General features: G+C 35.5%; 1 protein-coding gene across 4 annotated transcripts; it reads left to right on the plus strand.

The window, feature by feature from the left end:
- The first annotated feature begins 118 nt into the window (after positions 1–118).
- LOC106068462 (uncharacterized) lies at positions 119–9,162 on the plus strand. 4 transcript variants are annotated; one of them, XM_013227826.2, is made up of 5 exons: positions 119–230; positions 2,274–2,729; positions 3,702–3,965; positions 4,819–4,950; positions 5,561–9,162. In XM_013227826.2, the coding sequence occupies exons 2-5, from the start codon at positions 2,552–2,554 to the stop codon at positions 9,130–9,132; spliced, it is 4,146 nt and encodes a 1,381-aa protein (XP_013083280.2). In that variant the 5' UTR covers positions 119–230; positions 2,274–2,551; the 3' UTR covers positions 9,133–9,162. The 4 variants fall into 4 exon arrangements, with proteins under 4 accessions (XP_013083280.2, XP_013083282.2, XP_055862404.1 ...); XM_013227828.2 differs by having other exon boundaries at positions 2,299–2,729; XM_056006429.1 differs by having other exon boundaries at positions 2,452–2,729.
- Positions 9,163–9,385: the final 223 nt, after the last annotated feature.

Below are 9,385 nucleotides of genomic sequence, written 5' to 3' on the forward strand. Positions count from 1 at the left end.
TCAAAAGACTATATATTCCATATATATAGGCTAGGCCTACATCTTAGTCTCGTAGGATAACGCGTGATTACATTCTGAAACAAAAATGGCTACCGTCCCGATCAATAAATAATAAATAAATATTAGATCTAGAATCTAGATCTAGACGACGATTCTAGATCTACTAACCAAATTATCAATATATTTTTTAATCTACCACTTAGGGCAGTGATTTCCAGATCTAGATATGTGTATGTTAAATAGATCTAAATGTTGCTATTAGATCTAATTATAAATACTTTACTTAGACTTAGAATACTTACTAACTTAGGCGTCTTAGGGCACTAAGCTTAGGACTAGGTAAAGGTTAGGATAATAATAATACTTACTTACTTAAATTTGTACTAAATATCTAAGTAACTAAGTATAGTATAGAATAGTATAGTCTATAGATCTAGGAGTTAGTCGACTTATTAAGTTAGATCATCTAGAATCTAGTATTCAACTGTTACCTGTATTCTAATTCTAGATCTAAATGACTCACTAGATCTAGATCTAAATACTTTCAAAACTTTGTCTTTAAAATACGGATACACTTGATACAGTATATTAGATCTAGTTTACGTGACTAGAAACGCTAAAGTTTTTAAAGTTGAAGAATTTTGTATAATTAATTAGTATAATGATTATAATAATGAAGTTTTAAAAAAAGTTTACTAAACTAATTTTTATAGTTATACTCGGACTCGGAGTTATAGTTATAGTATGACTATAATAATTAATATAGACTTTAGAATGTCTACTAATAGAGTATACTAGTATAGACACTATTAGTATATATTATATATACTAAAATATACTAATATAGAATCTAGTATCAGTATTAGATCTACTCTAGTAACTATTAGTATTAGTATAGATCTAGAATAGATCTAGTAATGTTTTAAAAATTTAATGTCTAGTAATCTAGTTAGATTTTGATCTATAGTCTATAGTATAGTAATAGTTATAGATCTAGAAATTCTACTGTAGAAATAGAATCTGGATCTAGTAATCTAGTCACTAGTCATAGTGACTAATATAATAAGTATAAATAAGTTATGATAACTTATAACTATAGTTGACTATACTAGACTATAGTCACTATAGACTATATTGTCTATATATAGACAGTATAAGTATAGACTATACTAGATTAGATCTAGACTCTAGTCTCTAGTAGGGTGGTGAAATAAAAAATTTATCTTTGAAAAAACAAATTTTAGTTAGTACATCATTAATGACATTAAAATACTTTAACAGAACTTTCCAATGGTGTATAAATTAGACTATGTTTAACAGTTAGAAAGTTATGATTTTTTTTTTTTGCTGCATTTTGACTATTTGAATATATATGCAGAATATTAGCCTAATTAGGCTTTACAAAAAAAAATTCTTTATTCATTATATATAGAGACTATCACCAAAACTGTCCATGGCGATTCCATGTCCATTATTTTCTTTGTTAAAGGCATTTTCCATCATGTTGTAAGTGCCACATAAGACTTACAGGGATAAAACTTGGTAGAATTATGGCCAGGCATGATATCTAATATGAATAAAAAATAATTAATCTTTGTACTCTATCCTAGCTTCTGTATTGGTGAAAACCAAAAAAGGTGATATTTTCATTTTAAGTAAAAAAAACGTTTAATTCATTTAAAAAACAATCCTCATTAAGCATATTAAAGGCCATTATCTAAAGTAGTCAATAACACATCTTTAAGCCTCTTATATTTCATTAATAAAGTCTATTTAATCTATTTCTAAGTGCAACCTGTGTAAAAAAAAAAATAAAAAAAAATGTAATCTCAAGTTTTTAGGTCATTTTCTACTCCACTTTTTTTTCCCCCATACCTAGATCTAGATCTAGTCACTATTCAGTATTCACTATAATTTTATGATCTTTAGTAAATAAGTTAACTCGTGATGGCTAAGTAATAGCACTATACTAATAGTACTTAATACTAGATCTACATTAGATCTGTCATGATTCATGATATATATTATATTTAGTTCTTACTTGTAATTTAGACACACCTATATGTGTTTATGATTAGAATTGAAGTAGAATTATAATACTTTATTTTTAGTATCCATCCATCTTGATCTAGTAGTATATAAAGTATACATTTAAATTATTTTAAGCCCAAAGAGTAAGATATAGAGTAACTAGATAGAGTGCAGTATTTTAATTTTATGTGTTTAATAAAAATTCAGCCATGACCTTTGCATATATTGTGGTTTACTTTAAGTTCTCTGTACCATCATGGATTGTAGAATTGTGATGATCATGACCAATCTCATTTTAACTGGTTCAACACCATTCTATTTATTTCTATAATGGGATGTCATAAACAAAGACCAGACATATATTTAAAACTGAATTGGCATATAAATGGCTTTAATTTTAGAAATGTTATTTTCAAAAAGTGGACCTTATAAAAATACTTTAGATCCGGCATTCTACGAACATGAACAGTCTAATTAATGCCGCTATTTGCACTATACTCAAGAATCAAATTTAAACAAAATGGATTTCCAATGCAGAAAGTGTGTAGTACTGTTTCTTTTCATATCAACAACTACACTTATGCCTATATTAGGAGAGAGTATATTGTTAGAGGAATCCTCATTGAAGCTGATTCATAATTTAACTGGTGGTGGCGAAGATAGATTTCAGAATATACAAAGTGATCAAAGTAGAAATGGTAAGAAAAATGTGTACTACTCTTTTTTTCTGCTATATTATTATCTTTTTTTTGAAGCAATATATTTAGTGTCATATATACATAAAAAAAAATATAATATATATATTACTTCTGGGTTGGTTCAAACACCATATATGGTGAAAACCAAGTTTGAGCCATTACCAGGATGAATCCTCAGTCAATTAGAATTGTATGAAGTAATTTACATCTTTATTCCTAGTATAAAGGGTGTAAGTTAAACAAAAAGTTTGGTGGGCTTGTGTTATGATGGTAATGATAGTCAAGTGGGCTTTGTATCAAGGATGTTATTTGATGGCCTAGCTTTCAGTCATAGAATGACTGTGGTTCATCTCATACATTAAATAGGGAGATACAATTCTGGGCATTAGTTATGGTAGGAACTATGTTGCACACACAAAGCATTTTTTCCCTCCCCGTGCAGTCAATGTGCCCAAATGAAAGGCAAAGACCAGGTTATACTGTTTGGGGTTTATAAGCAGAAGTCACACTGTGTACTTCAAGCTGATGTCACTGTATCCTAATTTTCCCTTAGGGTTGACCTTCGAACCTTTTTACAAAGTTTTTTTTTTTGCTGGTAGTTGTAGTGGTAGTATGACCTTTGCATTTCTTTTTAAAATTTTTAATTAGTATATAATATATATATATATGTATATATATATATATATATATGCCAATTTTTATTTTAAAGCATTTATAATGCTATAATTTAATATTAGTTAAAGCAGTAGAGAGGGAACAGGAGTAACATGTGGCTAACACTACGACCCAAAACTGCATTTTAACTTTGACTTTACCAAAATAAATCTCAGCATTTACTGAGGACTACAACGGGATCTATTCTTCATTCAGTAGCCAGTTGCTCAGGGCCTTTTTCTTGTCTTCTTCATGATTCATTTTGAAGATTTTACATTTTTAAAAATATTTTATATAAATGACTTTGACGCTTTTCAGATGATTCAAAGAGTCTTGGTTGTTACGACCATCAGGGAAAATTTGTACCAGTTGGTGAGAAGTATGCCCCTGATACTGCAGACATGTGTTTGCAGTGTACATGTGACAAGAACTTTCCCATTTCGTGTCACTCAGTTCGGTGCTCACCACCATTGAACTGCCCAAAGGCAAAGCTGATCGAGGGAACTTGCTGTGCATTTGGCTGTAATGATGACTCTGGCACAAACAATAGTAACTCTTCTACCGATGGAAACAACAATAAGGGTAAGGATAAATTGTGCTTTAGGATTTACTTTTTATTGCAAAACGATAGCTTGTTATAGCTTAAATTTCAAAGCTCATTTCAGATTAGTTTATTGAGATGTATTCTAAATTCATAACTTCTCTGTCATAAAAGTGGATCAAAGTAGATATTTTCTTATGATTTTAAAAATAAAAATCTATTCAGATTCTTTTTTTTCCTTTAAGATTTCTTTAAAGTAAATTAATGTTAATGTAGAGAAGTGACTTTTGTTTATTTAATAAATATCTACATTATTTATAAATCTAATGTTAAAAAAAAAAAAGAGACCTGCATTCACTAATCTTTTTCTGTTCATTCTATTAAAAACATTGATGTGCTAAAGAGAATTAGTAGTGAAGGAAAAGAAAAGAGCGAGTTAGTGAGATTTAGAGATAATACAAATACTGACCATGAGTCTTAACTCTGGTATAACACTTTAAGATGTTTTAAATACCATAAAAATCACATCAAACTTATTTTCATAATTTTTTGCTGACATCTTTTGCCCATCTTAGGTACCAGTAGTTTTCTTGTAGTTAAAAAAAGACATGAGACAAAATGTCAATTTCCTGCCATGAATAAGTTAAAAGTCATTTTGAGTATACCACCAAGCATTCACTTCACCTATCCCTTAGTCTGTTTGGACCTTTGGGGTACCATACAAGATCTGTTGACCATCCTTCTCCATTCCTCTCTGTCTTTTGCCTTGGATAGAATCTCCCTCAATGGCAGGCCCGTCCATTCCTTTGTCTTCCGATCACCATTAATCATTCAGATTGGACTAATTGTGCTAGATACACTAATTCGATTATAATTCTTTTTTATTTTTTTCAGAGGATGGGGAAAGCATTACCAATTTATCATTGCGGCTGATTGCTTCTACAGTCACTTCATTTTTGGTTCTTGCCCTGCTTCTCTTTATGGTACATCGTCTGAGGCAGAGACGCCTATTGCAGGCTATGCGCAGTAAGATTTACTTTATACTTTCATTTTCAATGTTTGAGCACAATCATAAAGCCTAGGATTTTATCATTTACCTGGCACATGATGGCTGAGAGGTAAGCTCTTGGCTCCTGGACTGAAGGTTCTCAGGTTCAAATCCCGGTGAACACTGGAATTTTTAGTTTTAGGATTTTTTAGGCCGCTCCTGACTTTATCCAACTCCAAGATGTACCGTATCTGACATTAGTTGGGTAGATGTAAAGGGGGTGGTTGTTTTGCTTGCCATCTGAAAATCTCGTTAACCGTGGGCCACAAAAACAGATGACCTTTATATCATCTGCCTCATAGATCGCAAGGTCTAAATTAGGTACTATACTATACTATATTTCATCATTTTAGGATGGTTATAAATTAATAGTTAAGTATTTACTCATTCTTCCTGTTAAGATAAACTACCTGAATCATGAGCCAGGTAACTTAAAGTTTATTACAGTTTTGTTTTGTTTTAAAATATTTGAAAACTATTGTTACTATTTTCTCTAAAACAATCTTTTAAACTTGAGAAAATTAATTATTGAGATATAATCATTCCTATTGGTTAATACACAATAATCATGCTTGATTTGTTTTACAGGGTTTGAAGCTCATGCCAGGCAGGTCAACAGTGAGGACACAGACAGTGAACCATACATTCCTGATGGTTTCATGTCTGTCGAGTGTCCACCCTACACTGATCCTCCTCCCCCATATTCCCCACCAAAACCACCACAGATTATGCCTGGGGAGCAACCGCCGCCCTACGAAGAAATCAACCAGAATGAAGAAAATGACAGAACCCTGGCCAATGAACAGAGAAATGAAAACAACAGTAGTTCTAATTTAGGTACTTCTGGGCCAGTTCCACCAGCTGCAGCAACAGTTCATAACAGTGAGTCCTCAGTGAGAAACGATTTCATAATTCCTAGCCGAACTGTTGAGACTAGACACCAACGATCAGTTAGCAGTGGTGGGTGCCCCCTGCGAGCACCTAACACTTTGCCAGCATATGCAAGTACAGATGTGATAGACGGTATAGGTGTGGTGATCACTCCAGGAAATGATGTTGTTAGTTATACTCCGTACAGTGAGGGCTGGGCCTTGTGGCTCGGTGATGGCCATGGCTCCAATGAGAGAAATGTGGATGTTTTTTCTCACCAAAACTCTGTACCACCCACTAGAGATCGTCCAAGATCGCTTGGTAACCCTGGTACATGCAGATTGCAGGCCATGCCAACCATCACAGCTTTTCAAAGGTTTTCAAATATATTTAAAAGGGACAGCTGGAAAGCCAGGAATCGACGTCGGCATGTGAGACCTGTATCAGAGTATGGTAACCTTCATCAGTATGCAACCATCCCTAGGAATGAAGCCGCCTCAGAAATGCACGATGCTAATCGGCCAGATGATATCAGGAACCCATCAAGACCACCCAGGAACAGATTTCCTGACCGTATGTGCATGAGCTACTACAGCTCGCAGGATGCCTATAACCTGGGTCTAGTGAGTCCTAGCAGCACAAGCTCTAACAGTTCCAGCAGTGCAGAGCACCAGCACTACGCTAACTCTGCTGTGGCTTCTTCAAGCAATAGTAACAGTCCGCATAGAAGAGACAGTTCATGCTTGAATAATCAGTCTGAGGCAAACTCGTCTGACAGAGCTCATCCAAAGAATGATTTGAACCAGCATACATCAGTGCAGCATGCAGCAAACAATCTGACTTCTCCCTCTAGAACATGGGCACGAGAAATTAGCGCTTCAAACCAAAACTCAGGGACAGCCGTGAGTGGTCAAGCACAGTTGGAATGTAGACAATACACAAGACACGAAATGGTTGATTCTGCGGTGGCCAGAGAAGCTTCCCCTCAGAGGCAGTTTGCTATGTATGGTGCCCCTGACAGCACATATCAATCATTAGCCTCTTTTATCAAATCAAATCCATCAACATCTTTAGTTAACCATAGAGACGCTGGCAATCATCTAGACAGACTTGTACAGTCAGACACAGTTGGAAACATTTCTTCACGGTTTTTAGATTTCCCAGAACAAAATTCTTCCCCAGAGATGCTTCCCAGATTCTTTTCCACTCTTCCTATGAAAAGTTTTCACCCAGCAAGATCATCCAGTAGTCATGAAACGGAACAGAGGCAGCCTTCTTCTCATCCAGATCACTCTGCCTCAGGCTCATCATCATCCTCCCCGAGCCCCTCTCCAGCGTCTGCTTCTTCAGGAGTCATGAAGAGATCCCTGTCTGCCGTGTCCCAGACATCTATATTTTCTGTCTGTTCCGAAACAGGGGAGAAAAAATTGAAGAGTGTCCTGAATCAACACGATGAAAATACTAGAGTTACTGCAGATTCAAAATATCCAGATTGTCGAAGTTTAGCTGGATCATTGACAAAAACATTGAATCATACATTGCCAGTTGGTAACATCACTGCTGGAAGCATATCTGAAGTGCATGAAAGAAATCAGCATTCACAAGTCAATATTCAGCCAGCGTTTACATCTGAAGATGCTTCTTTTCAGTCCAATAGAAATACAGATGTTTCTTTTAACTCCAGAACTGAAAATGTGCAGGAATTATCCACTTTTATTGTTAACCCAACTACAACTTCTTCTATGTCACACTCATCCCAATGTAGCTCTGTGCCAGAACAGTCTGTCCAGCAGGCATGTGTTGTCCCTGAATTAGATGACTACAATCTCAACAGTTTACTTGTGGATAAATCTCCATTAAACAAAGATTTGCCATCCTTGTGTCATGATCTTCAGTTGGTAAATCTTCCCTCATCACATGTGATGGACAACCAGACTACTTCTAAAGCTGGAATGAATTTATCAACACAAGAGAACACATTTTCAATGGACTTAAATCAACCAGACTCTGTAGTCAAATCTGATAAGTCACATGATGTTCTTAAAAAGCAAAAGAAAAAAAGGGCGAAAGACAAAAACGTGTCAAGTCCTCAGTTTTTACATCTCACAAAGTCCAAGCATAACACAAATAGCCCGAAACATATCCGTGTCCATTTGGTGGAAAGGAAAGCGGAGGAAATGCCAGATAAAGTGAAACCGCCCAGACTTTCAGACAAAAAGCTAAAAGCTGGGCTGAGTAAACCATCCGTCAGATTGTCTGAACCATACAATAGCTATAAACTTATGACTAGATCTCTTTGTGATGGGGCCTCTGCCTACGGTAATGCTGATGTATATAGAAGTATAGGAGCAGATGTCTTCACCCCAGGCTCATCTCGCCCTCTGCCACCACCATTTTGCCCCAGTTTCACAGACCCCTGGGTTCATCAAGATCACCTAGAGACTCTTGTCACGGCTAATAGGACAGTGCTAAATAATTTGAACCAACCCCCAAACCATCTTTCCCAAGCACCAAGTTATCCTAATGGTCAGCCAATGAACCAACTGAAAAATGTAATGTTTGAAACTTCTGTTGGACCACCTGTAATGGGTACGCTAGTCAAGTTCCCGGAATGCAATCTTCAGCAAAGAAAGAAATCACATCGGCGTACAGCTCCTGGGGATAAATCTCATGCTTCAAGTCCATCACGACACAAGACAAGACCTAAGTCGCTTGTGGTGTCATCCGACAATGCACAGGAAAAGAAAGATGCTCTGCCTCGCTCAGCTGCTGGAGACACCATAGCAACAAATCGAGGTGCCAAGTCAGGATTTGGCTATGACTTAAACTTTGTCGACCAGAATCGTATATCTGATTGGCATGCGAGTCAAGACCCAGAATATAACCACAAAAGATGTACGGCACTGGGATACGATTCTCTTTATCTTGCCAACACAACAAATTCTTTTAAATTAAACTGTAAAGCTGATGGTACCACTGATGTGCCTTGTGCTGCTAGTAAAACTCCCGCTGCATTTCATCCGGGCAACAAATCAGGATTGAGCAATGAGCTCTCCTTTGTTTTTCGCAATGCAGGGAATGCCAACCGCTCTAAAAAACGACAATCAGTGCCTGCGTCTTCGAGCACATTTTTAACGCAGAACCATCCTTCCACTACTCTGGTAAACCTTTCTAGGCCAGATGAAGGAGAGATAACTTGCAAATTTAGGGGAGATAAATCATCTGACATGAGGCATGACAGAATGACAGTGAGCAGTGATGATTACAGTGAAGCGACAAGCTATGTGTAAAACTTGTGTTTTATAAAAAAAAAAATCAACCACACAACCAGACATATTTACTCTTCTAACTATAATGGATTATTTCCTATAATTTCTTCGTAAAACTTATCGCTTATATTGTTTTATTGTATTCTTTTTGAAAACATGCACTTGCCCAACAGAGAAGTCAAGAGTACAAGTTATTTGCTCATTTCTTAAATATGTCCCTCTTATTTGTACAGGTAAAAACTAAAGACTTTTTTTTTTTATACTTATACATCTG

This window comes from Biomphalaria glabrata, chromosome 12, assembly GCF_947242115.1.
Source record: "Biomphalaria glabrata chromosome 12, xgBioGlab47.1, whole genome shotgun sequence".
NCBI lineage: Eukaryota > Metazoa > Mollusca > Gastropoda > Planorbidae > Biomphalaria > Biomphalaria glabrata.

Excerpts from the sequence above, each read along its gene's own strand:
- LOC106068462 (XM_013227826.2), top strand. The coding sequence starts at position 2,552 with ATGGATTTCCAATGCAGAAAGTGTGTAGTACTGTTTCTTTTCATATCA. Across the intron at positions 3,966-4,818 it reads CGATGGAAACAACAATAAGG|AGGATGGGGAAAGCATTACC; the intron begins GTAAGGATAAAT and ends TATTTTTTTCAG. Across the intron at positions 4,951-5,560 it reads CCTATTGCAGGCTATGCGCA|GGTTTGAAGCTCATGCCAGG; the intron begins GTAAGATTTACT and ends TTTGTTTTACAG.